The sequence below is a fragment of the Pseudophryne corroboree genome, chromosome 4 (genome assembly GCF_028390025.1).
Source record: "Pseudophryne corroboree isolate aPseCor3 chromosome 4, aPseCor3.hap2, whole genome shotgun sequence".
Lineage (NCBI taxonomy): Eukaryota > Metazoa > Chordata > Amphibia > Anura > Myobatrachidae > Pseudophryne > Pseudophryne corroboree.
Window position 1 is genome coordinate 337,776,010 of NC_086447.1, and position 27,693 is coordinate 337,803,702.

Sequence of the window (27,693 nt, forward strand, 5' to 3'; positions counted from 1 at the left end):
TTCTAAATATTCCAAAGTCGCAGTTGATTCCTACGACTCGTCTGCCTTTCCTGGGCATGATTCTGGACACAGACCAGAAAAGGGTTTATCTCCCGATAGAGAAAGCTCAGGAACTCATGACACTGGTCAGAAACCTATTAAAACCAAAACAGGTGTCAGTGCATCACTGCACTCGAGTCCTGGGAAAGATGGTGGCCATTCCCTTCGGCAGGTTCCATGCGAGGACCTTTCAATGGGACTTACTGGACAAATGGTCCGGATCACATCTTCAGATGCATCGGTTAATCACCCTATCCCCCAGGGCCAGGGTGTCTCTCCTGTGGTGGCTGCAGAGCGCTCACCTTCTCGAGGGCCGCAGATTCGGCATTCAGGACTGGGTCCTGGTGACCACGGATGCAAGCCTCCGAGGGTGGGGAGCAGTCACACAGGGAAGAAATTTCCAAGGTCTGTGGTCAAGTCAGGAGACTTGCCTTCACATCAACATCCTGGAACTAAGGGCCATATACAATGCCCTACGTCAAGCGGAGACCTTGCTTCGCGACCAACCGGTTCTGATTCAGTCAGACAACATCACCGCTGTGGCTCATGTAAACCGACAAGGCGGCACACGGAGCAGGGTGGCAATGGCAGAAGCCACCAGAATTCTCTTCGCTGGGCGGAGAATCACGTAAGCGCACTGTCAGCAGTGTTCATCCCGGGAGAAGGACAACTGAGAAGCAGACTTCCTCAGCAGGCACGACCTCCACCCGGGAGAGTGGGGACTTCATCAAGAAGTCTTCACGCAGATTGCAAGTAGGTGGGAACTGCCACAGGTTAACATGATGGCATCCCGCCTCAACAAAAAGCTACAGAGGTATTGCGCCAGGTCAAGAGACCCTCAGGCGAAAGCTGTGGACGCACTGGTGACACCGTGGGTGTTCCAGTCGGTCTATGTATTTCCTCCTCTTCCTCTCATACCCAAGGTGCTGAGAATCATAAGAAAAAGAGGAGTGAGAACAATACTCATTGTTCCGGATTGGCCAAGAAGGACTTGGTATCCAGATCTGCAAGAAATGCTCACAGAGGAACCGTGGCCTCTTCCTCTAAGACAGGACTTGTTGCAACAGGGGCCCTGTCTGTTCCAAGACTTACCACGGCTGCGTTTGACGGCATGGCGGTTGAACGCCGGATCCTAGCAGAGAAAGGCATTCCGGATGAGGTTATTCCTACGCTGATAATGGCTAGGAAGGACGTGACAGCTCAACATTATCACCGTATATGGCGAAAATATGTTGCTTGGTGTGAGGCCAGGAATGCCCCTACGGAGGAATTCCAGCTGGGCCGTTTCCTTCACTTCCTACAGTCAGGAGTGACTTTGGGCCTAAAATTGGGTTCCATTAAGGTCCAGATTTCGGCCCTATCCATTTTCTTTCAAAAAGAGCTGGCTTCTCTACCTGAAGTTCAGACGTTTGTAAAGGGAGTGCTGCATATTTAGCCCCCTTTTGTGCCTCCAGTGGCACCTTGGAATCTTAACGTGGTGTTAAGTTTCCTGAAATCCCACTGGTTTGAACCAATCAAAACGGTGGAATTGAAATATCTCACGTGGAAGGTGGTCATGCTACTAGCCTTGGCTTCGGCTAGGCGTCTGTCAGAATTTGCGGCTTTGTCACATAAAAGCCCCTATCTGGTTTTCCATGCGGATAGAGCAGAATTGAGGACCCATCCACAATTCCTGCCGAAAGTGGTTTCATCTTTTCAAATAAACCAACCTATTGTGGTGCCTGTGGCTACTACTGACTTGGAGGATTCCGAGTTGCTTGATGTGGTCAGGGCTTTGAAGGTTTATGTAGCCAGAACGGCTAGGGTCAGGAAAAGAGTCTTTGTTTATCCTGTATGCTTCCAACAAGCTTGGTGCTCCTGCTTCAAAGCAAACTATTGCTCGCTGGATCTGTAACACGATTCAGCAGGCTCATTCTGCGGCTGGATTGCCGCTGCCAAAATCAGTTAAGGCCCATTCCACTAGGAAGGTGGGCTCTTCTTGGGCGGCTGCCCGAGGGGTCTCGGCATTACAGCTGTGCCGAGCGGCTACTTGGTCAGGTTCAAACACTTTTGCAAAGTTCTATAAGTTTGATACCCTGGCTGAGGAGGACCTTGTGTTTGCGCAATCGGTGCTGCAGAGTCATCTGCACTCTCCCGCCCGTTTGGGAGCTTTGGTATAATCCCCATGGTCCTTACGGAGTCCCCAGCATCCACTAGGACGTTAGAGAAAATAAGATTTTACTTACCGGTAAATCTATTTTTCGTAGTCCGTAGTGGATGCTGGGCGCCCGTCCCAAGTGCGGACTTCTTCTGCAATACTTGTATATAGTTATTGCTGCAATAAGGGTTATGTTATAGTTGCATCAGGGTTGTACTGATGCTCTGTTGTTGTTTATACTGTTGACTGGGTAAGTTTATCACAAGTTATACGGTGTAATTGGTGTGGCTGGTATGTATGTTGCCCTGGATTACCAAAATCCTTTCCTTGTACTGTCAGCTCTTCCGGGCACAGTTTCTCTAACTGAGGTCTGGAGGAGGGACATAGAGGGAGGAGCCAGAGCACACCAGAATCTAAATTCTTTCTTAAAGTGCCCATGTCTCCTGCGGAGCCCGTCTATTCCCCATGGTCCTTACGGAGTCCCCAGCATCCACTACGGACTAAGAGAAATAGATTTACCGGTAAGTAAAATCTTATTTTTTCACTCATCTGTTATGTGCACTACAGTGTTGTCAAAGTCTACCATCTGGTGGCAGAAAAATGTATTGAAGGAACATGGTTATAGCAAGGTGATAATGCACCTTGGGCCAGTCCAGACATTCATGTTACCACAATGAGGGGGTGTGGTCACCAGGATCAGAAAAACCTGAGCATCAGTATTGTCCAAATGCATTCTAGGCAACTGTGCAACAGCTGTCCAGGCTGCAGGGTGCCATTCCATGCTCCATGCCAGCCAAATACAGGTGCCTCTGGGGCAAGCAACAGTACCATCCCCAATCCCTTTCCCTTGGGGGTGGCACTGCTCACACACAATTAGTTACAGCCCTGTGCAGGGAATATCAATATGGAGCTTTGCAAAACACGATGCATTTGTTTAAGGGCATTGCGTGAAATAAACTGTGCTACTATGTTGAATACCAGTAGGAGAGAAATGAAAAGGTGAATACACATGGTGAGATCCTTCCTATGCCCGATTTTGACTATGCGATTTCCCTTGAACTCGCCCGTAGCCCAGAACCACTGATTTTGACTATCTGTACTTTCGATTTTGTCTATATACGATTTTGACTATACATTGTACTAGATAGTACACTAGTTAGTCAAGATTGACTTGCCTGCACAGTCTATCTAGCCCTGCGATACCGACCCCGTGGGACTGCGCATCAGGATCGAATTGGAATCGCAAGCTGCCTAACTAACTTTCCTTGCAATTTTGACTACTTTATATAGTCAAAATCGAAAGGAGAAATCTCAGTGTGTACACACCTTAAGACTGAAGAAATTAAATTTTCTGCAGCAGGGTACACTGTGCTCCACAGGGAATACATTGGGGTGTAGAGTTGGATCTTGATCCAGAGGCACCAACAGGCTAAAGCTTTGACTGTTCCCAGGATACATTGCATTGGCCTCCTCTATAACCCCGCCTCCAGACACTGGAGCTCAGTTTGTAAGTTGGTGCCTGCAGAGCAGCCCTGAAAAGAGCTCTGAGGCAGGTGTAATGGTGGTAAAGGTGTCTACTATGTCTATACTGGCTTCCTTTGGTTGAGGTCCTGGAAGGTGGACCTGGACTCCAAAACGACCTTGGAGGTGCTCCCTTTTAAGGGAGACATCCTATTTGGGGAGGATCAGAACAAGATTGTGACTGACTTGGCGACTGCTAAGACTGTGTTTCTCCCAAGTACTAATCCTTCTGACCCGAAGGCTAAGAGTACCACTTTTCGTTCCTTTCGACCTCCAGGGACAGCAAAGGGTCAGGCGTACCCATGACAGGCTTGTGCTTCCAAAATCACTAAGCCCAAACCAAGACAATCCTGGGCTGCCCGTCAGCCTGCTTCCAAACAAGACAAGTCTGGGGGATCCCAGGGTGGGAGGCCGACTTCTGCAATTTGCCCATGTCTGATTAAGGACCACTTCAGATGCCTGGGTGCAGGAATTTGTCTCTCACGGGTACACTGTCTCTTTCAAGAGATGTCCCCCTCACCAGTTCTGCACAATGGTTATTCATTCGGAACCATTGAAAGCGCAAGCTCTACACCTGGTTGTGTGATCCCTCCTGGACACAGGAGTGGTAGTGCCTGTACCTCTGTCCCAGAGAGGCAGGAGATACTATTCGACACTGTTTCTAGTCCCGAAACCAAATGGGTCCTTCCAGCCTATACTCAAACCCGAAGACTATATGGTATCCCTGGACATACGGGATGCATACCTGCATATACCGATTGCCATATCACATCAGCAATATCTGCGGTTTGCTATTGGCATCACACATTATCAATTCCAGGCTCAGCCATTTGGCCTGGCCATGGCCCCTCGGTTCTTCACTAAGGTCATGGCCATGATGACGGCCCTTCTCTATCATCAGGGAATGAAGATCCTACCGTATCTGGACGACTTGCTGATCCTGGTGAACTCCCAAGATGTTCTCCTCAGTCATCTGGACCCGACGGTTCAATTACTACGAGCCCACGGGTCATCAACTGGAAGAAGTCCTCCCTGTTCCCTGCTCAGAGAATGGGCACCTGGGGGCACTGCTGGACACACACAGCCAAAGACTGTTTCTGTCCTCAGAGAAAGTCCTGAAACTTCAGGAGAGAATCAGATACTGCCTTTCTCACTCAACGGTGTCGATACACTCGGTGATGCAAGTACTAGGCCTCATGGTGTTGGCTTTCAACATGGTAGAGTATGCTCAATTTCATCCCGCCCTCTGCAGAGGTTGATCCTTGCCAAGTGGGGTGGCCTGCCTCATCGGATCAGCTCTCAAATGATCTCCTTCACTCCAGAGGTTCATCTGTCACTGAGCTGGTGGCTACAGGACCATCAGTTAAGCAGGTGCCATACCTTCTGGGCCTCCAACTGGGTCTTACTGACAACAGACACCAGTCTGCGGGGTTGGGGCACGGTGTTAGAGCAACATTCTCTCCAGGGTCGGTGGACCAAGGAGGAATCTCTCCTCCTGATAAACATTTCAGAATTGCGGGCAGTGTTCAATGCGTTGACGCTTGCCCTGCCTCTGATACAGAAAAGGCCTGTTCAAGTACAATCGGACAACGCCACCACAGTGGCATACATAAATTCTCAAGGTGACACTTGAAGCTGAATGGCAATGACGGAAGTATAACAAATCCTTCGTTGGGCAGAACGCCATCTTCCAGCAATATCGGCGGTGTTCATTCCCGGAGTCCTCAACTAGAAAGCGTATTTCCTCAGTCATCAGGACGTACATGCCAGAGAGTGGAGTTTTCATCTGGGAGTCTCTCAACTCCTAGTGGACAAGTGGGGCCTACCAGATGTAGACCTGATGGCATCTCGACACAATCACAAGGTTCTGGTCTTCGGATCAAGGACAAGGGATCCTCAAGCAGCATTCGTGGACGCACTAGTTATTCCATGGAACTTTCGGCTGCCATACATGTTCCCTCCAGTGTCACTCCTGCCCAGGGTACTACGGAAGTTCAAGCAAGAAGGAGGAATACTACTTCTAGTCGCTCCAGCGTGGCCCTGTTGGCTTTGGTTCTCAGACCTGCAGGGTCTATCGATCGAGCGTCCTCTTCTACTTCCTCAACGCCCAGACCTCCTCACTCAAAGCCCTTGTATCAACCCGGACCTGGCCAGACTGGCTTTGACGGCGTGGCTATTGAAGCTTCACTCCTGAGGGCCAAAGGATTCTCCGAGGTGGTTATCCAAACTATGTTGATGGCCCGCAAACCGGCTTCTGCACGGATTTATTACAGGGTCTGGAATTCTTACTTCACCTGGTGTGCTGCTAAGAATTACGATGCATACAATTTCAGAACTTCTAGACTTTTAGCTTTTCTGCAACAAGGCCTAGACTTAGGCCTTCGTCTGGCTTCCCTCAAGGTTCATATTTCTGCCTTGTCGGTGTGGTTTCAAAGGAAGATTGCGTCTATTCCGGACGTTCATACTTTCACTGAAGGCGTTTTACGGATTTAGCCTCCCTATGTCCCTCCTGTGGCTCCATGGGATCTGTCTGTTGTCTTGAATGCTCTACAAGAGTCTCCATTTGAACCTCTTGAGTCTGTGGACCTTAAATATCTTACAGTTAAGGTCATGTTTCTGCTGGCTATTGCCTCTGCTAGGAGGGTGTCGGACTTAGGAGCTTTGTCTTGTCGACCGCCCTTTCTGATATTTTAATGTGACCAGGCAGTTCTTCAAACTCACCCTGGTTATTTGCCTAAGGTGCTGTCATCTTTTCACCTTAACCAAGAGATCATTGTTCTGACTTTTATCTCTTCTGGTTTGTCCTCCAAAGAGTGATTTTTGGAAGTGGTACGAGCTCTCCGTATTTACTTGGAGAGGACTACCTCTCTCAGGAAGTCCGATACCCTTTTTGTACATTTTGGTTTTTACAAACGTGGATGGCCTGCGAATAAGCAAACCTTGGCCAGATGGATTAGAATGGTGATTGCACAGGCTGGTCTTCCAGCTACTGCTCATATCAAAGCCCATTCTACTTGGTCTGTTGGATCTTTTTGTGCAGTCCGCTGAGGCGCATCCGATGAACAATTGTGCAATGTGGATACGTGGTCCTCAGTGAACACGTTCATTAGGTTTTATGTCTTTGATACATCTGCCTCCCAGAATGCTTCCTTTGGACGCTGGGTTCTTGAACCCACTATGGTGCATCCCCTCCAATGAGGAACTGCTTTACGACATCTCCGATGTATTCCCTGTGGAACACAGTGTACTCCGCTGCAGAAAAGGAGATTTATGGTAGACTTACAATAGTTAAATCTCTTTCTGCGAGGTACACTGGATTCCACAGGGCACCAACCCTGACGCACTTAGCTCCTTTGGGTTTGTATGGCATTAGCCGCTGGTCCCTTCTCCTGTCGTGAAAATTTGGTTCTATGTGACTAACATCTGCCTTCTCTTTTACCTGCTACTGCATTGGACTGGTTAACGAAGCTGAGCTCCAGTGTCCGGAGACGGGGTTATAGAGGAGCCCATGCAATGCATCCTGGGAACAGTCAAAGCTTTAGCCTGTTGGTGCCTCTGGATCAAGATTCAACTCTACACCATGATGTATTTCCTGTGGATCCCAGTGTACCTCGCAGAAAGAGATTTAACTATGGTAAATCTACCATAAATTTCCTTATTCTTAGTATGGGGCTGATTCTGAGTTGGACCTAAGTCCAAATACAGACAGATCCTGTGGATATCTGCAAACTGTGCATGTGCCGTACAAAGTGATTGCAGACTGCACATGCACTGCCCATGCATACACATACGGATGGAGACTGAAAGAGCTGATGATGTGATTCATCCCTTGATGGATAACTACAGTATATCTTTTTAATGGGTGTTTCTGTGCAGCAAATGGGCAGTGGCCATGTAATTGCACAGAACAGATCTGTCTAGTGGTAGTGTCGTGGGCATGTAGGCCGACTACTACTGTATGCTCATTTGTGGTGCGTGAATTAAAATGGGATGCCCTGTTAGTGACAGATCTCTTTCACCCAAAATGTAGTGGATGTAGGTCCCAATACTAATGATCAGAGCTGCAGATGGAAAACCAGTGTGCAACACAACATTCAGCATGAACATGGACAGATACAATGCATTTATCTGCTCATCTATGCAGAGTAAGGCAGAAAGCAGGTACTGCGGGCAAACATAAAAGCCACCACAGAAGCTTCCGATTTAGAATGAGGCCCTTTATGAATAACTGCTAAATCCATTATATATAGGTTTGTGCATGGATTAGGCATTTCCTAGTTTAAAGATTATAAATGGATTATAGAAATATTCACTTTACTCATGTGTTTCCATAAATAATGATACATCTTTGTTTTGCAGATCTGTGTTCCTTTTTGATCATTGCACAAGTGGCAGTCTTTGTATTTCTCCTCTTTGCTGATATTGAGTCTGTGTACGCTGCTATGGAGGTATAGTATTTTATTGTACACACTCACCTAATTACAACATTGTCAATAAGATATTAATTTCAATGAACACTTTCATAATCACTTCACAGGCAAATTTATTTTGCAATAGTGGAAAAAATACATAAAAAAAGAAAAGAAAAAAGATCCTAGGAGAGATGTATTGTACATACTGTAGCATATTTTTTGCTGTTTCTAAGTACAATTTGTTTCTAAAGCTAACACTACACTTAAATCAGCCCTATTTCACCGCCAAATGTTCACATATTAGAAGTATGCAAACTGTCCCAAATATTATAGGGTGGTTTGCAAAATCACATGGAAAATGTCACTTCTGATTAAAGAAAACAAACATGGTTCATATGAGAACCCCCCCCCCCCCATCAAATTTATAAATGAACAGACAATTCATTACATTCCAGACAATCCCAATACTATTCAACATTGTGCCTAGGGCCTAATTCAGGATGAAAGAAATCTGCAATGGCAGTAGCGCATGCAGGGGGGGTTTCTGAGTACCCAGAAACCCCACCCTGATCAGTGCTGGCCATCAGACACTCTGTCTGCATCTCTGACCTGAGGACGGCTGTTACGAGCCGGCCGCACGCTGACAGTGAGCAGCTATAATTCAGTGCCACTGTCGCGTGCAGTACTGCTGGGTGGCTCTAGAGGCCCTCGTCTCCATTTGTGCTGTCCACACTGCAAGAAGTCATCCCTGAGCACAAACTGAACGCTGAGCTGAAATGAGGCATGCTGCTCAGAGGCAAGAGCACGAAGTGTGGGGGAGAGACCTGACACAGGGGATTCCAGAGATCACACTCAGGAGCTGGGATCCTACAGAGGAAGAGTAGGTTTGGCTTTGTGTGTGATCAATCTACAGTTTCTCACTCTGTTTCCCTCTGTCTCTATCTACCTACAGTCTCTATCTCTCTTTAGGGGGTTTCTGTCTATCTACAGTGTCTCTTTCGCTCTCTAGGGCTTCTACATTTATCTATCTATCTATCTATCTATCTATCTATCTATCTATCTATCTATCATCTATCTAGGGACTGGTTTCCATTATATATATATCTATCTATCTATCTGGGATCAGTATTCCCGATGGATGGGATGCCAGCTGCCAATATACCGACAGCGGTAACCCTCCCGCTAGGTGTCTAACCCAACCTCCCCCTGTATGTGCCTAACCCTCCCTCTCCAGTCCCTAACCCTAACCTTAACCTTCCCGGGAGTGTACCCTAAGCCCAAGCCCCCTTCTGCTGCCTGAACCTATCCTCCCCCCTCCCCAGTGCGTCCCGCTGTGCATACGTTTGGGATGCAGTCTGTCTGTATTTTGACGCCGGCATCCCGTTTCGTGTCAGTACATTGACGCTGGCATGGTGTCCTCCATCGGGATCCCGGCATCGGTATATTGACAGCCGGGATCCCGTTCATGTAAATACTGTATACAGATGTGTCCTGCTATGTTGTTGCCACATCGCGTCATTCATAATGTGGGACGCATGTTCCCACTATCCATTAACGTCAACTGAGCGTGGCATACCATGATGCATACGCATCGCAGTGCTGCTATTAAACGTTGTTATATGCAGCAACAACATAGCAAAGCACACATGGAAAACTCCCTTTATAAATCCTGTGTTTGCCCCTGAATGCGGTCGCATGCTGTAGCCCTTGTGCAGTGTGCTCACACGCAGGAGCCATACTGCGCGTACGCACACAGTGAGATGTGATGGTATCTCACTTATGCGAATGCCTCTGCTTGAATGACAGGCAGAGGCATTTGTGCAGAGTGGGCACGTTGACAACGTGTTTTTGGAGTGGCATTGCAGCATTGGGGGGGTCGAGGTCCGGAAAATGCAGGTGTGTCCGGACCATGTGCGGGGCGGCCACGGTGGCTGTGTGGTGTCACACGCAGTCACTGCTGCAACCGAAAACATGGCACGGAGACTGACTTCGCAGCTAGGATGTGGAGACTTCCCTAAAAATGCGAGCACTATGCAGTGTAGTGAAGAGCTTGCATTTTAGCAGGAGGGGCAGTACTCAAATGTGGGGTGACCTTGACCTGTGCTGGCTGCCCCCCGCATGTTAGTGGAATGAGCTGTAGTAACTACAACTCATGCTGAATCAGGTCCATAGTCCTTTAGGTGGGGCCCAAAGAAATTATCAGGCCCCTGCAACTAGAGATGAAATGCTGAGTAGCTCCTTCTTGTACCTCTTGCCAGTATGTATCAAATAAAAAAAATAAAAAAATCTAGTGCAAGAATATGTGGCACTACAAATGCCAGCATGCACTGATAGCTTGTAGTGTCTCCTAATTAACAACATAAATAGAAGTGTCCACTTTATCATAATGATGAATGGCACTTGCCCTACATGATGAATAGTGACTCTTTATGAAGAAAAACAAATATAAGGTCAGAGTTTGCTTTAGTTTTATAAAGAGGTATCAATGCATATTTTTTATTCATATAAAGGAGACATTATATTTTTAATTATATAACGGGTCACTACTTACAATATTTAGAATTTATATAAAAGGGTTACTAATCATTAATGTGTAATAAAATGCTGGCACATGTATTCTTCATTTAGAGAAGTGGAGCACTGTTTACTAATGTTTTGGATGGGATGCAGTCAATAATCCAGCATTCGGGATCCTGGCATTCATGAGACTGACACCGGAATCCCAACAGCCGGTGAAATACCAATGCTGGAATCCCAATAAACGCTCTTTATTGCCACTCGCAGGGGCGTAACTAGAACTTAACTGGCCCCATAGCAAAATCTTGAAAGGGCCCCCTATCCCCCCCATTATTTTCACTACATGCACCTTATAGAAGCAGGAGAGAGAGAGAGAGAGAGTGAGGAGAGTAAGAGAGAGAGAGAGAGCGAGAGAGAGACACACACACACACACACATACACACACACACACACACACACACACACACACGGTGCTGGTGGGGAGAAAGAGAAAAAGAGAGAGGAGCGAGAAAGAGAGAGAGGGGGTGTCAGGGAGAGAAAGAGATAGTGTCAGAGAGAGGAAGAGAGAGACAGTGTCAGGGAGAGAAAGACAGTGTCAGAGAGGGAGGGAGAGTGATAGTGTTGGGGTGAGAGACAATGTCGGGTGGGAAAGAGAGACAGTGTCAGTGAGAGACAGAGAAAGAGTCAGGGAGGGGGGAGCGACCGCATTGGTGCAAGTAAAATAAATTCCTTAGTGTTACTGTGTGTGCGCACCTTAGGCATGCGCATAAAAAATGGGTGTGGCCGCATGCCACATGGGGCGTGGCCATTGAAAATGGGGGTGTGATACACATATGCCCCAATTGTGCCAGATACACATATGCAACTAGTAGTACAGTACCAGATACACACATGCCCCCACAGTGCCAGATATGCCCCCACAGTGCCAGATACACATACAGATGAGTCCACGGTTATCTTGACTAGTTTTCTGCGCCTAGGCACAACATGACTTATTAGCATAAACCCTTCATCTATTGTTCTCAGCTGCAATACAATACAGATACAATACAGCAGGGGATTAAGACATTACAGCAGGGGATAAAGTCCCACTGGCACCCACATGCACCCACAGTGCCAGTTATACATATGCCCCCACAGTGCCAGTTACACATATGCCCGACAGTGCCAGATATACATATGCCCCACAGTGCCAGCTATACATATGCCCCACAGTGCCAGCTATACATATGCGCCACAGTGTCAGATACACATATGCCCCCACAGTGTCAGATACACATATGCCCCCACAGTGCCAGATTCACATATGCCCCCACAGTGCCAAGTACACCCCTCCCTCAGTGCTGCTCACTGCGCTGCTGGCACTGGCTGCTGTGTGTGAGGGTAGGAGAGCGTATCGCGCATCTCTTCTGCCCCTCAGTGCTCAGTACGGTCAACGCCGGCGTGTATCTCCAATCAGGCGCTGGTTTGTAAGCCAATCAAAGCTCACGGTCTGGCAGCCAATCAGGAGCCGCAGCTGCTGGTCCCTGAGCTCTGATTGACTAACGAACTGGTGCTTCATTAGAGATACATGTCACCGACACCGCCAGAGACCGGACTGAAAACTGGGAGGCAGGAGAGGTGCACGCTGCACTCTCCTCCCCTCACACACAGCAGAGCAGCAGCTGCAAGCATGGCAGTCGGGCCGGCAGTACAGCATGCCGGCTGGCAATTTCTTACCGTTACACAGTACCACCCTGTACTGCCATACTTGCAACACTGGGGGACAGTATCAGGGAGAGAGAGAGACTAGAGCGAGGAGGAGACATAGTGTCAGAGAGAGGGACAGTATCAGGGAGAGGAAGTCTCAGAAAGAGAGTGAGAGTGTGTCAGGGAGAGAGAGAGAGAGAGAGAGGGGGGGGAGGAGACAAGCAGGAAATACATTACTTGTACCTCCTGAAACCCAGCAGAGATCTCTGAAGGGGGCAGGCCCCCTAAATGTCCGTGAATCGTGGCACAGGCAGTCGGGACTTGGAGCTGGCTCGGAGGTGCCCCGCACACCACTCTACATCCTCAGTAGGGCCACAGCAAGGATTGTCAGCACCCTAGGCAAATCGACAGCACCCTTCCCCCCTGACCCCCCAGAGATCCTCAGGTGAAAATATGTGACATGGCATGTCTTATAAGTTCCACAGTCACCACCTGATCATTTATACCCCTTTCACACCGCACAAGTAATCCGGTATATTGCCTGACCAGGTAATTCAACCCGGGAATAAGGAAGTTTTATTTCTGGATTATTTCTGGGTCAGGTGCAGTGTGAACGGGTTTCTCGGGTCAATGCGACCCGGGACTTGTTCACTGCATAGGGAGAGGCAGCGCAGAAATGATCTCATCTCTGCACCCGCCTCCTATAACGCGCCGCGGCCCCCATCACCGATGGCGACCGACCCCGCAATATGCCGGGTCAGAAAGCCAGTTCTCAGAGTCCAATGCCCATTCCCAATTCCCGGGTGCGTCCCGGCATTAGCGATCTGAAAGTGGTATTAGCGGTTTGGGTCAGGGCATTAAGGATAGGAGATCAGGGCTGATTTACCAGTTTGGGTTAAAGTATTAACGTTAGGGGTAATGATTAGGGAGAGATGTGTGTGTGTGTGTGTGTGTGTGTGTGTGTGTGTATATATATATATATATATATATAATATGTCATTTGGACGGGTGATCTTCAGTATGCCGACTGTCGGAATCCCGGCGCACAGTTTGCCGGCGCCGGAATCCCGACAGCCGACGTACCGACACGTGGCGAGCGCAGTGCGGCAAGCGCAGCAAGCCTGCAAGGGGCTCATTTGCGCTCGCCACACTGTCGGTATGCCGGCGGTCGGGCTCCCGACACCGGTATGCTGGTCGCCGGGAGCCCAGGCGCCGGCATACCATACTACACCCATTTGGACACATCCTACACCGCTACATTGGTTCCCCCAAGTCACATAGGGTGCCATCAGGGACATAGGGAGCGGTCAGGGGTGTATCAGGGACATAGGGATCAGTCGGGGTGTATCAGGGGCATAGGGAGCAGTCAGGGGTGTATCAGGGACATAGGGAGCAGTCGGGGGTATAGGGAGCAGTCAGAGGTGTATCAGGGCATAGGGTGCAGTCAAGGGTACAGCAGATTGTAGGGCATAGGGCTCAGACAGTGACAGTGACTGACCTGAAGCAGCAGCAGTCCCGGTGTCCAATGCTAGGGCTCCTGAAAAGTCCACTCCCCGTGGAAGGTCCTGTGCAGGGCGGAATCACTGCCTTCCACATCTGCGATGAATGATTGGAGTCAGAGGAGCTTTTGAAGAGAGGCAGCTTCTGGTCCCTGGGAGAGGTCAACCAGCCACCTGGAAGTATACGGTAAGCTTTGCTGGCCCCAGCGATGTGCTCTGGAGCCGGCTAATAGACAGTCACAGTCATCCTCTAAAGAAAGTTCTGCCTCTGGGTGCTGGGCAGCATTATAAATAATCTCCTTAACAGCACTAACACCCAGCCTCCTCCTCGGGTTCCAGCAGCTCCCTGGACTGGTTACATGCTTTGTGGTCCCAGTGGCAGGACCAAATCATAAGCTACACGGTCATCAGGTCGGCCGGAGGTGGGGGAGTCTTCAGAGCGAGCGAGTGATGCAGAAGGTGGTGGTGGGAACAGCCCCGGAAAAGTGGCTCTAACCAGCAGATCAAACACTGGGTGAGTAGGGAACATGTCCCACTCACATCCCTCATGATGAGCATAGTCATTTCATATTTTTTATTTTCTCTGACTGGGTCCACAGGTTATCCACAGGATAACATTGGGATATGTTGGAGCGACAGCGGAAATGGCACCAAATAGTCACGATCTTTCTGGCCTCCCAGGATGCATAGGGCTCGTCCAAATAATCCCGCCCACTGACTCAATCAAATCAGTTTTTTGTTTGGTGCGGCAGGAGCTGGACCATGGTCCAGCCCTAAGCTTTATTATTTTCTTTTTATAGTCTTACTATGTTTTGAGTGATCTTTCTTAACAGTGTCTTAAACGCATGCTAGAAAGAGTCAATCCAACAACTCTCCACCGGGTCGCAACAACGCTTACCTCCAAGGTACTAGTGCTGTCTCGGCGGGCGTCTGTGTCGGATGTTCTAGCAGGTCCAGCAGACGTTACCAGGCTGTGGCTGGAGCATGGGGAGAAGGTAAGGCATCGGTTCCACTTACTAGGGGAATTCGGACACAGCCGCACTGTATTGGTGGAGACTACAAACAGTGGTTGATGCGCCGCCACCCTTAGGTGCTCCAGCGCTATGCTTTAGGAATCATAGGCGCCAGGACTAGGTTGAGGCTGCGATCCCTGAAGTTTATGTCAGCAGGGGGAGTCAGACGCTCTCCTGGTCGCCCCTCCCCCCAGTTCATGACAAGTTTCCGTGCGTCTCACGTCCATGAACTGATTGCCTCACTTCCGGCTCAGACGCTACCACGAGGGAACTCGGTCGCAGCTTAGGCCGCTGCGACCATGTACCCTAGAGTTTACAGCCAAGACTGGGTCGCAGACAGGAGCGTCTGCATACACTAATCGTTCACTGAACAGCTGAGTCCTTTATCAGTTACTGGAGTGGCAGTGTACACTAGTATCATCTGGATCCACTCAGCGTCTTTCAAGCGTATTGATCAATCCTGGAAGTGGGGTGAGTATCACTGTATCCCACTCTACTGAGTAAGGGTTATACAGTACTAAAATTCTATCTACTGTGTAGTACGAATAGTTAATTTTGGTACACAATGCATATGAGGCCTGTATAGTACTGTCGTTTTCTGCATAATATGTCTGAAAAGTTTGTTGAAATAGCTGTTTAAAAACAGAATACGATAATTGTACTCCTACATACTGGAGAAGTATTTTTGTGGTTGATTATATACTCACATGACAATGTCTAATATTTAACATGTGACTGACTGCTAGTGTGATTGCTGACTTTTATATGTTTGTCAGTATTGTTTCTGAACCTCAATTCGGGTGCTCGGGTTGTGGTCAGATTGATATCACTTCTATATTTATATAAGTGATTTCAGTAACAGAGAGTGTAGTATATTGTATAAACGGATTATGTACCATGTCTGTGAGCAGCAAAAGTGATGAGGATACTTAATCAGGGACTCCTACACCCTTAACATGTTTATCTTGTAAAGTAGGGGTGTTAGCCCAGTATCTAACTTATGACGGGTTATGTGCAAACTGTTGTGCGTATCAGCAAAGTAAAAGACAGGTTCTGTTTTAGCAACCAGTAGATCCACCATGGGGTGTGTTTGCACAGACTTTATCTACAATAGCTGACAGATTAGCACCTGCAGTTCCACTCCCGGGAGTAGGATACACTATTAATCCTTATATGCAGCTCCCTTCTTGTGGTTTAATTCCAGCAGCTTCAACAACTAAGCAGCGTAGTAAAACCAGGGTAGATACATCTGTTACAGACTACACAAGAAGATACAACAGATGAGGATACAGTGTATTCAAATACCCCATATGACGACCAGTCGGAGGGTTTCAGCTCAGAGGATATAGCTGAGTTTATTGATGCCATGAAGGCTATTCTGTCTCTGGAAGAATCAGCCAAGGCAATATCAAAATCTAAAGCACCTGTGTTTAAACGTCCAAAAACAGTTAGGATTGAGTTTCCAGGGTCAGAAGATCTGACGGAAATTATGGAAGAACCTTGGGCTACACCCAATAAGAAATATAGAATTCCAAAAAAGTGGGATTCTTACTATCCTTTTCCGGCTGAGGACTGTTCTAAAAGAGAAATTCCTCCTAAAGTAGATACACATGTCGTGCGACTTGTGCAAAAATCTATTTTACTGTTGCCCTCTACCTCACTGAATGATGTCACAGATAGAAGAGTAGATGGTTTCTTGAAAAACATTTTTTCTCTGTCAGGGGCTGTTGTAAGGCCAGCTACGGCTTCAGCCTGGATGGCAAAAGCAATGGTAGAATGGGCGGAGGAACTAGAGAGTGGCCTCTCCGCACCTACCAGGGAGCAGGAGTCTCATCTAGGCCATATAAAACAAGCTGCACAATATTTGGAAGAAGCAGCAATTGATATGGGTACGATTGCTTCTAAAGCATCAGCCTTAACGGTAGCCGCTCGTAGAGCAATTTGGCTACGTACTTGGAAAGCGGATGCAGAATCCAAGAAAGTTCTGGAAGCTTTGCCTTTCACTGGTAATATTCTGTTTGGAAAACAATTGACAGATATTCTGGAATCGGAAGCTGAATCCAAAAAGGTCAGGTTTCCGGCTAGTTATAACCCTAAACCGAGGGGTTAAAAATTTCGGCCATTTCGATGGCAAGGTAAAGAAAAAGGAAAATATGATTCTAAGCAACCCCAGTACAATAAATAAGCTAGGGGTAGGAAGCAATAGGCCAATAGACGGCCAGCTTCCAAGCCAGAACAGAAGCCATCAGTCTGAGGGTGCGGGCCTCCGCGTGGAGGACTCCTTCACTTTGCACACATATGGCAGCAGTCGACGACAGATGCTTGGGTGCAGCAGGTGGTATTTCTCGGTTATGGTTTCCCTTTCATGAAGCAGCCTCCTCAAAGGTTTTTTTGCACCAGCCCAGTCTCATATAGAGTCGAAGGCCAGAGCTCTGCAAGAAGCAGTTCAGAAATTGCTTCAATCTGGGGTAATTATCCCAGTACCCCTGACACAACGGGGACGGGGGTTTTACTCCAACCGATTTTTGATTCAGAAGCCAAATGGATCATTCCGACCAATTCTCAATCTCAAGATGTTAAACGAATACATTTGGGTTCCAAAATTTCACATGGAGACGTTACGCTCCATAGTTTTGGCCATAGAACCAGGAGATTAGAGGGTATCTCTGGATGTACAGGATGCTTACCTGCATGTGCCCATAGCATGGTCCCATCAGTGTTACCTCAGGTTTGCCATCCTCCAGCAACATTTTCAGTTCCAGGCTTTGCCTTTTGGGCTAGCGACAGCCCCCAGGGTATTTACCAAAATTATGGTGGTTATGGCATCTTAACTCCGCATGCAGGGGATAAGAATTTTTCCATACCTCGACGATCTTTTAATCCTGGCACAATCCCAGGAATTACTCTTGGGCCATCTCTAACAGACAATCGCTTGTCTACAAAGACACAGATGGCTCATAACTTGGGAAAAGTCATCTCTGAGTCCATCACAACGGATGGTACACTTGGGGGCCATATTGGATTCAAGTCTACAAAGAATAATCTTACCTGGGAAAAAGATATCCAAAGTACAGGTAATGACTCAGGAATTGTTGCACAGTCAGACAGTATCAGTCCATGCAGCAATACGAGTGATGAGTCTGATGGTGTCAACATTCGACATGGTGGAATATGCACAATTCCACTCCAGACCTCTACAGCACCTCATTCTAACCAGATGGAATAGAAAACATCAGACAATAAAAAGACAGATGATAAAGCTTCCAGTAAACGTAAAAAGGTCACTAGCCTGGTGGCTACAGATGGACCATCTAGACAAGGGGAGACCCTTTTGGATAGCAGATTGGCAAGTACTGACAACTGATGCCAGTCTTCAGGGCTGGGGAGCAGTGTTCAAAAGTTTTTGGTTCCAGGGAAAATGGACCACAATGGAAAGTTGCCTGACAATAAATCTGTTGGAAATAAGGGCCATATATATGGCTCTGGTTCAGGCAAAGGAAGACCAGTCCAGATCCGCTCAGTGCAACAGCAGTAGCGTACCTCAACCATCAGGGAGGAACTCACAGCAAAAGATTGATGGAGGAAGTAACTCACGTACTAAGATGGGCAGAACTCCATCTTACGGCATTGTCTGCAGTGTTTGTGCCAGGAATGCTGAACTGGGAAGCGGACTTTCTCAGTCGACACACCATTCAGGAGACCGAATGGGCATTACACCCGGAAGTATTTCAGACTCTAGTAAACAGATGGGGTCTGCCAGAGATAGATCTCATGGCATCCCGTCTGAACAACAAAGTTCTAATATACGGGTCAAGAACAAAGGATCCCTGGGCGATCCTTGTAGACGCACTGTCAGAGAGATGGGAATTTCATCTGGCATATCTGTTTCCTCCAAACTACCTGTTACCCAGGGTGGTGAGGAAAATAAAGCAAGCAAAGGGAGCCATAATTCTAATAGCTCAGCTTGGCCCAGAAGGCATTGGTACATAGATCTACTAAGGATGTCCATGGAAGCTCCAATACTGCTTCCTCAGCATCCAGAGCTACTAATGCAGGGTCCTTGTTATCACAGCCATCTGGATCATCTGTCTTTGACGGCGTGGCTGTTGAAACCTCTATCCTAAAATCAACAGGTAATTCAAACCATGCTTAGAGCAAGAAAGCCTTCTTCAGCTCATATTTATCATCGAATATGGCAGTCCTGTATTCATTGGTGTAGCAAAAGAGGTATGGATCCAAAATCTTTTAGAGTATCCGAGATTTTGGATTTCCTCCAAGCAGGAATGGATAAAGGTTTAAATGTGGCTTCCTTGAGAGTTCAAGAATCAGCATTAACTGTATGGTTTCAGAAATCTGTGAGGTGGGAGCTCTTGAAGTTCCAGTTTGAGTCTCACTCAGAAAAAGATTGCTAACCTACAGGATGTGTGTACTTTTTTTCAGGGAATGTTGCACACTCAACCACCGTTTGTTCCTCCTGCAGTACCCTGGGATTTAAATCTGGTTCTTAAAATCCTTCAGGGGGTTCTGTTTGAACCACTTAAGAGAGCAGATCTTAAATGGTTGACAGCTAAAGTTCTCTTTCTACTGACGATGGCGTCAGCTAGAAGAGTGTCAGATTTAGGAGCGCTGTCGTGTAAGTCTCCTTTTCTGATCTTTTATACAGATAAAGCAGTTCTCAGAACTAGATCTGGTTATCTTCCGAAGGTGGTCTCAAAGTTTCACCTGACTGAAGAAATTGTAGTCCCGGGTTTTCAGGTATCAGGACTTTCTGCGGGAGAAGCGTCGCTGGACGTAGTCCGTGCGTTAAGAATTTATGTAGATCGTACTAGTGACATCAGAAAGACAGATTCTCTCTTCATTCTCTACGGATTTCACAAAAGAGGATGGCCTGCTAGTAAACAGACACTAGCAAGATGCGTCCGAATGATAATTTCAAAAGCATGTTCTGGTGCTGATCTCCCTGCTGCGGCTAATGTCTCTGCGCACTCTACACGTAAGGTAGGTCCTTCATGGGCAGCACAACATGGTGCTTCAGCAGAACAGATTTGTAAGGCAGCCACATGGTCTTCCATTAACACATTCATTAGACATTATGCCTTGGATACTTTTGCCTCTCATGACGCGGAATTCGGGCGAAAGGTTCTTCTGTCTAATCAGGAGCGTCCCCACCACTAAAAATGGCTTTGGGAATCCCAATGTTATCCTGTGGATAACCTGTGGACCCAGCCAGAGAAATATACATTATGGTAAGAACTTACCGTTGATAACTGAATTTCTCCTATGTCCACAGGTATCCACAGGGATCCCACCCTGACGCACCTGATTTGAGGATCTTTAAAATCACTAAACATCTTCCCTCTTTTATGGAAGGGTGTGCATGTGCGTTCTTATCGCCTGAATAGGGTTCTACATTATGCTCCTGCCTAAATGCTGTGAAATCAACTGATTTGACTGAGTCAGTGGGCGGGATTATTTGGACGAGCATCCTGGGAGGCCAGAAAGCTCGTGACTATTTGGTGCCATTTCCGCTGTCGCTCCGGCATATCCCAATGTTATCCTGTGGATACCTGTGGACATAGGAGAAATTCCATTATCAACGGTAAGTTCTTTCCATAATGTAATTTTTTTTTGCACTCAGCACCGCCCTTCAAGGGCTGGCGCCGATAGGCAGCTGCCTAATTGTATTGCCGGCCCTGCCTGCAGGGGAAGAGGGTGTTATCGGCTGCGGGCACCGTTCTCACTGTGGGTAGGGGGGTAAAAGGGGAGTAGCTGGCCTTGGAGGCAGCCGATGCCTGGGTTCAGGGGGAGCAATGGGCCCTGGAAGCAGCTCAGGCCCCATTGCAGCTGCACCCCCTGCACCCACAGTAATTACGCCACTGGCCACTTGGTTGGTGGGTTCATGCCACCAACTGAGTGGGACTAGAACCTGTAATGAGCCTAGCAAGCCACTAAGCCTGATGCGTGGCCCAATCGTGAACAAGGGGACTTGCTGCTGGGATTCCGGCAGACAGGATGCTGCTGGCGGTATAGTGACAGCCAGCATCCTGTCTGCTGGGATATCATATTTGTCCCTTTCTCTTACATCCTAGATGATGCTGGGGTCCACAGTAGTACCATGGGGTATAGACGGGTCCCTTGGGAGCCATGGGCACTTTAAGAGTTTAATAGTGTGGGCTGGCTCCTCCCTCTATGCCCCTCCTACCAGACTCGGCCACCCCCTAACAGAGCCAGAAGACGTCGGTGGTGAGTAGGTTACCCACGACCTGGCAAGCGGGGAGCTGGTGAGTATGGCGGCATCAGGGTTGGAGTGCAGCATCAGCTCAGAGGTACTGCGGTGCGGCGCTGTGAGGGGCGACCTGGGCAGGCACAATTACCCTTATAACTGGTCACTAGGCTATCAGGGATGTGTTTCTGCTGCTAGCGATGTTTTAATCTCAGGCCAGTATAATACTAAAGTACGGGAAGCTATGCCATGTCAGGGGGCGGAGCTTCTCCTCAGAGCGGATCCAGCAGCTCATCAGCGCCATTTTCTCCCTGCAGATCCTACTCAGAAGATGCTGACAGGGAGTGCCGACCGTCCACATAACTCCAGCTATCCTGTGCAGTACCAGGGGGTTATAGAAGGGGGGGGGAGAGTGATAGTCACTATTTTGCACTGTGTAGCCTATTAAGGTTGCACAGTCAGCACCAGGCTTTTATGATATAACTGCCTACTGGGGTGCTGGCTCGATTAACTCTGTGTCTCTCTGAAGGTACTTGGGGGAAACTGTGTCTGACATTTTCCTGTGTGTGTGTACATATTTCTCACATTACCATGTACAGGGACTCTGTGTCTTGTGCTGCAGAGTCTGTATCTTCCCCAGAGGATTCCATTCCATGTACTCAGGATTGTAATGTCATGTCTCAACCTTCTGAATCTGAATCAGTGTGGGTGGCTTCAATTAAGGGAATGATATCCCAGATTTCATCTAGGATAGCTCATAATGAGACAGAAACGCAGGTTTTGAGAAAATCTGTACAGGTTTTGTCTAGTTCTGTTCCCACAGCCTCCTCGAACTCCCCTGGTATATGCCCAAAGAAGCGTGCTCTTGCCCAAATTATGCAAGTCGACACGGATTCCGACTCGGATACGGGAGACGGTGATGGGGATATTTGGGGAAGAGGGGAGGCATACCTGGCAAAGGGGGTGCAGCTCGTGATTGCGGCCATTCGGGATGTGTTACACATTAGTGACAAAGCACCTGAGCAGGTCGAGGAGGCTTACTTTACAGACAATAAGAAAGCCTCCCTGACTTTTCCTGCGTCTAAGGAGTTTAACGTATTATTTGAAAAATCTTGGGAAAACCAGGAGAAAAAATTCCAGATCCCAAAGAGGGTTCTTGTGGCTTTGCCCTTTCCTGAGGAGGATAGGAAAAAGTGGGAAACACCCCCCCCCCCCCCCCCCTACAGTAGACGCTTCTGTATCTAGACTGTCTAAAAAGGTGGTTTTACCGGTCCCTGGGTCAACCACTTTGAAAGAACTGGCAGACCACAAGATTGAGACTACGCTCAAATCCATATACACTGCTTCAGGCGTGGCGTTAAGGCCCACTATTGCCTGTGCATGGATTTCTAAAGCCATAATAAAGTGGTCAGGCACATTACTAGTGGAATTAGATTCTATGGATAGAAGTGACATTGAAATGTTTTTACGTCACATACAGGATTCGGCCGGCTTCATGGTGGAGGCCATGAAGGACCTGGGTCATCTGAATGCAAGGACTTCTTCCATGGCTGTCTCAGCACACAGTGGACTATGGCTATGCCAAGGGTCTGCAGACGCGGAATCCAAGAGAAGTGTGGAGAACCTACCCTTCACAGGTCAGGCTCTATTTGGGGAAGCTTTGGATGCATTGATATCCACGGCAACCATGCGTAAGTCAACCTTTCTTCCCTCAGCCATTCAGACACCGATTAAATCTTTTTCTGCATCTACAATGCAGTTCTTTCGGACTGCAAAGGTTAAGAAGTCCAAAAACCCTACCACTTTCTTCAGAGGTAGTTGGGGAAAAAACAGAAAGCCTGCACCTGCAGGTTCCCAGGAACAGAAGCCTGGCTCTGTTTCCTCAAAATCCTCAGCATGACGGTGGACCTCCCAGCCTGGAGAGCGGGCAGGGGGGAGTGAGACTCAGACTGGAACTTCAAGAGCTCCCACCTCACAGATTCTTCAAATCAGGCTTACCAGCTTTGCTGACAGAAAGGACTATCCTACAGGAAGCCATTCAAAAATTGGAAAGGGCAAATGTCATTGTTCCGGTTCCACCTCATCTGGAAAGCAAGGGTTACTATTCAAACCTATTTGTGGTACAGAAACCGAATGGTTTGGTCAGACCAATTTTGAACCTGAAGTCGTTAAACCCTTATTTGAGGGAATTCAAATTCAAAATGGAGTCTCTGACAGCGGTGATCTCAGGTCTGGAGGAGGGGGAATTCCTGGTATCCCTGGATATTAAGGATGTGTACCTTCACATTCCAATCTGGCCACCTCACCAGGCTTATCTAAGATTTGCTCTCCACAACACCAAGGTTGTTCACCAAGGTGATGGCAGAGATGATGGTTCTACTCCGCAGACGGGGAGTGAACATAATTCCATATCTGGACGATCTGCTGATAAAGGCGTCATCCAGTGATAGATGTTTCAGTCCATTGCTCTCGCGACTTGACTGCTCAGGGATCATGGATGGATCCTGAATCTTCCAAAGTCACATTTGGAGCTGACAAGGAGATTGTCTTTCCTGGGGATGATCCTTGATATGGAAGTGCAGAGGGTGTTTCTACCGGTGGAGAAGGCATTGGTGATACAAACAATAGTCCAGGATGTCTTGAAGCCTGCCCAGGTATCGGCTCATCAGTGCATTCGCCTTCCGGGGAAGATGGTTGCCTCCTACGAGGCTCTGCAGTACGGAAGATTTCATGCACGGTCCTTCCAACTGGATCTCCTGGACAAGTGGTTGGGATCTCACCTGCACATGCACCAGAGAATATGGCTGTTGCCGAAAGCCAGGATTTAACTCCTATGATGGCTAAAAATGCCTCACCTTCTCGAGGGATGCAGGTTCGGGATTCAGAACTGGATCCTCCTAACCACGGATGCAAGTCTCAGAGGTTGGGGCGCGGTCTCCCAAGGGGAAACCTTCCAAGGAAGGTGGTCAAGTCTGGAATCTATTCTTCCAATAAACATCCTGGAACTAAGTGCAGTGTATAATGGTCTTCCACAAGCAGCACGTATTCTACAAGACCAGGCCATTCAGGTGCACTCGGACAATGTAACGACGATGGCTTACATAAACCGACAGGGCGGAACGAAGAGCAGGGCTGCAATGTTGGAGGTAACAAGGATCCTCCTTTGGGCAGGAAAGCACCCTGTGGCGCTGTCAGCAATCTTCATTCCAGGAGTGGACAACTGGGAAGCAGCAAACACAAACTCCATCCGGTAGAGTGGGGCTTCCATCCGGAGGTGTTCACGGAGGTGAAAGATCTTTGGGGTGTACCTCAAATATACATGATGGCCTCCTGCCTTACCAAGACGCTTCGGAGGTTCCAGGTCATGGGCAGTGGACGCCATGGTAACTCCGTGGGTGTTCAAATCAGTGTATGTGTTCCCTCCAATTCCACTCATCCCAAGAATTCTAAAACTCGTAAAGAAAGCAAGAGTTCAGGTGATCCTCATTGCTCCAGACTGTCCAAGAAGAGCTTGGTACACGGATCTTCTGGAGTTACTGCTGGAAGACCCGAGGCCTCTTCCTCTATGAGAGGACCTTCTGCAACAGGGGCCGTTCACTTATCAAGACTTACCGCGGCTACATTTGACGGCATGGAGGTTGAACGCCAGATCTTAGCTCGGAAGGGCATTCCGAACAAAGGTATTCATACCCTGATACAGGCTACGAAGGGAGTAACGTCTAAACATTACCATCGCATTTGGAAAAAGTGTGTGTCTTGGTGTGAATCCAAGAAGTTTCCTACGGTGGAGTTTAAACTTGGACGGTTTATACTCTTTCTGCAAGCAGGTGTGGCTGTGGGCCTACGTTTGGGGTCCATAAAGGTCCAAATTTTGGCCTTATACATTTTCTTCCAGAAACAATTTGCTGCCCTCCCTGAGGTTCAGACTTTCTTGAAAGGGGTTGATCCATGTGGTGATCCATTACTATTTAAATGTGCATTGGGAGAATGCCTGAAGTTGGCTTACATTACAAGTATGGATTCTGAATATCAAAGTGATAAAAACTTATTGTTTATATTATTGAATATACATAGCATATTGGGTACTGTGTATAGGAACAGGATGGTGATCCAGTAATTAGTGTGCATAGGGAGAGAGCTGATATCAACTTGCAATAAAAATATGGATGCTAAATGTCAAAAATGACAAAAGTTATTGTCTATATTTATGGATGAGATGAACGTGTCATCTGCTCAACTACTTAACTAGTTCCTTGCACAACTTGATGATGTTAATTGGAATAAATAGGTGCATCTTGGTGAGTCTTAATGGGTAAATCTGCTCTCATGTGAAGATATCTTAGTTTCATTTATTGCAGATGATCGCTTTAACTTCATCTTAGATGACCAGAGCACTTACACAAAACGACAACATGACCCTACACCTGGTTTCAAGAAACAACTAGAGACGCACCTACATAAGGGGATCACCAGTGGTATTCTAAACATACAGGAACATGACTTCATTCAAACACAATATCTGGTAATCCCGGTCTTCTATTACTTACCAAAGGTACATAAAAATCCCATTGCTCCACCTGGCAGACCCATAATATCGGGCATTGGGTCACTGACCTCAAATCTCTCGGAATACCTAGGATCCATCCTCCAACCTTCCGTTCAAAATCAACCATCTTACCTGAGAGATACCACACACATCCTCAATCACCTTCAAAACATCAAGTGGGACATTGACTTACGATTAGTCACAACAGACGTTACATCTCTTTATACAATAATTGATCATGAACAGGGAATCGCAAGTACTGACTACCATCTACAAAAGGATGCAAACATGACAGCACTACATAGAAACTTCATACTTCATACTGGACAGCATTGCATTTATACTTAGGCACAACTACGTGTGGTTTGAGGACCAATTCTACCTGCAGACCAAGGGCACAGCCATGGGCACGAGATTCGCCTCAAGCTATGCGAACCTGTTTATGAGCTGGTGGGAGGATCACAACATCTGGTCCAGCGTGGAGCTGGGGGCGAATCTCGTGCTATGGAAATGCTATTTTGATGACATATTCTTCATTTGGCGAGGTTAGCAGGGTCAACTCATCGACTTTTTGAAATATATGAACACCAACAACAATAAAATGCAATTCACTACCAATTACAGCAAAACCAATGTAGAATTTCTGGACTTAAACATATTCATCGAAGACGGACAGCTACACACCAACACATATTGCAAGACAGTGGACGTGAACAGCTTCATTTTGTCAACCAGCTGGCACCACCCCAGTTGGTTGACAACAGAATCAAAAGGACAATTTTTGAGATTACGCAGAAATTGTTAAAAAATGGAGGATTTAACCAGACTCAGGGAAGAGAACTAAAGGCACAATTTGAGGATAAGCAATACAATACAGAACAAGTACAACAGGCTTTTGAACAGGTAGGCACAATCGATAGAGCAGAGCTATTGAAATACAGGACAAAAAAAGACAAGGACGAACACGGGCATTACAAATTTTTCACAACAGGCCAACAAAGTCACAAATATCCTCAAAAAACATTGGCCAATACTGTTAGAAGATGAGGTACTGGGAGACATACTGCCAACAAAACCCAAAGTGGTATTCAGAAATGCTCCAGACATTAAGCAAAAATTGGTTCACTCAGGCTGCACCAACTCTGGTTCATAAAGCACCAAACCCAAAACTCAATTTCAATCCAACATTTCAGACAAACAATATCACATGAAAGAGAGAATCACATGCAACAGCAAGGGGGTGATATACCTTTTAGAATGTGCATGCCACATGCAATATGTCGGCCGAACAACGTGACCCCTAGAAACACGCATCAGTGAGCATATTAGGAACATCAAAAGTGGTTATGAGGCTCACAACTTATCCGCACATTTTAAAGATAAGCACAATAGTGATCCGAAATCATTGCAGTTTATCGGTATACAGGAAGTAAAGGCCAATTGGAGGGGGGGTAACTTTACACATCAAATAAACATGCTTAAACTAAGATGGATGTATGAACGGAAGACCCTAACCCCATATGGGCTAAACCTAGACAATGAAGTTAAAGCGATCATCTGCAATAAATGAAACTAAGATATCTTTACTTGAGAGCAGATTTACCCATCAAGACTCACCAATATGCACCTATTTATTCCAATTAACATCATCAAGTTGTGCAAGGAACTAGTTTATTAGTTGAGCAGATGACACGTTCATCTCAGCCATAAATATAGACAATAACTTTTGTCATTTTTGACATTTAGCATCCATATTTTTGTTGCAAGTTGATATCAGCTCTCTCCCTACGCACACTAAATACTGGATCACCATCCTGTTCCTATACACAGTACCCGATATCCTATGTATATTCAATAATATAAACAATAAGTTTTTTTCACTTTGATATTCAGAATCCATATTTGTAATGTAAGCCAACTTCAGGCATTCTCCCCACGCACATTTAAATAGTAATGGATCACCACATTGATCCCATATACAGTACCCGATTTCTTATATGTATAAATTAACAAGACATTATCTATAACAAAACACCAATACGAAACACAGCTAAACAACCTCAGATTCTCCATTTGGCTGAAGCCATCAATCAAAC

The 27,693-nt window shown here is 47.1% G+C and overlaps 1 protein-coding gene across 3 annotated transcripts in view; it reads left to right on the forward strand.

Annotated features, from left to right (window-relative positions):
- Nucleotides 1–27,693, forward strand: part of LOC134909504 (probable cation-transporting ATPase 13A4) — a 293,601-nt gene that overhangs the window by 234,088 nt on the left and 31,820 nt on the right. For all 3 annotated transcript variants that reach the window (XM_063916441.1, XM_063916439.1, XM_063916440.1), the window contains one exon: nucleotides 8,057–8,145. In XM_063916441.1, the coding sequence (XP_063772511.1) occupies nucleotides 8,057–8,145 (89 nt within the window). The remainder of the gene's footprint in view (nucleotides 1–8,056; nucleotides 8,146–27,693) is intronic.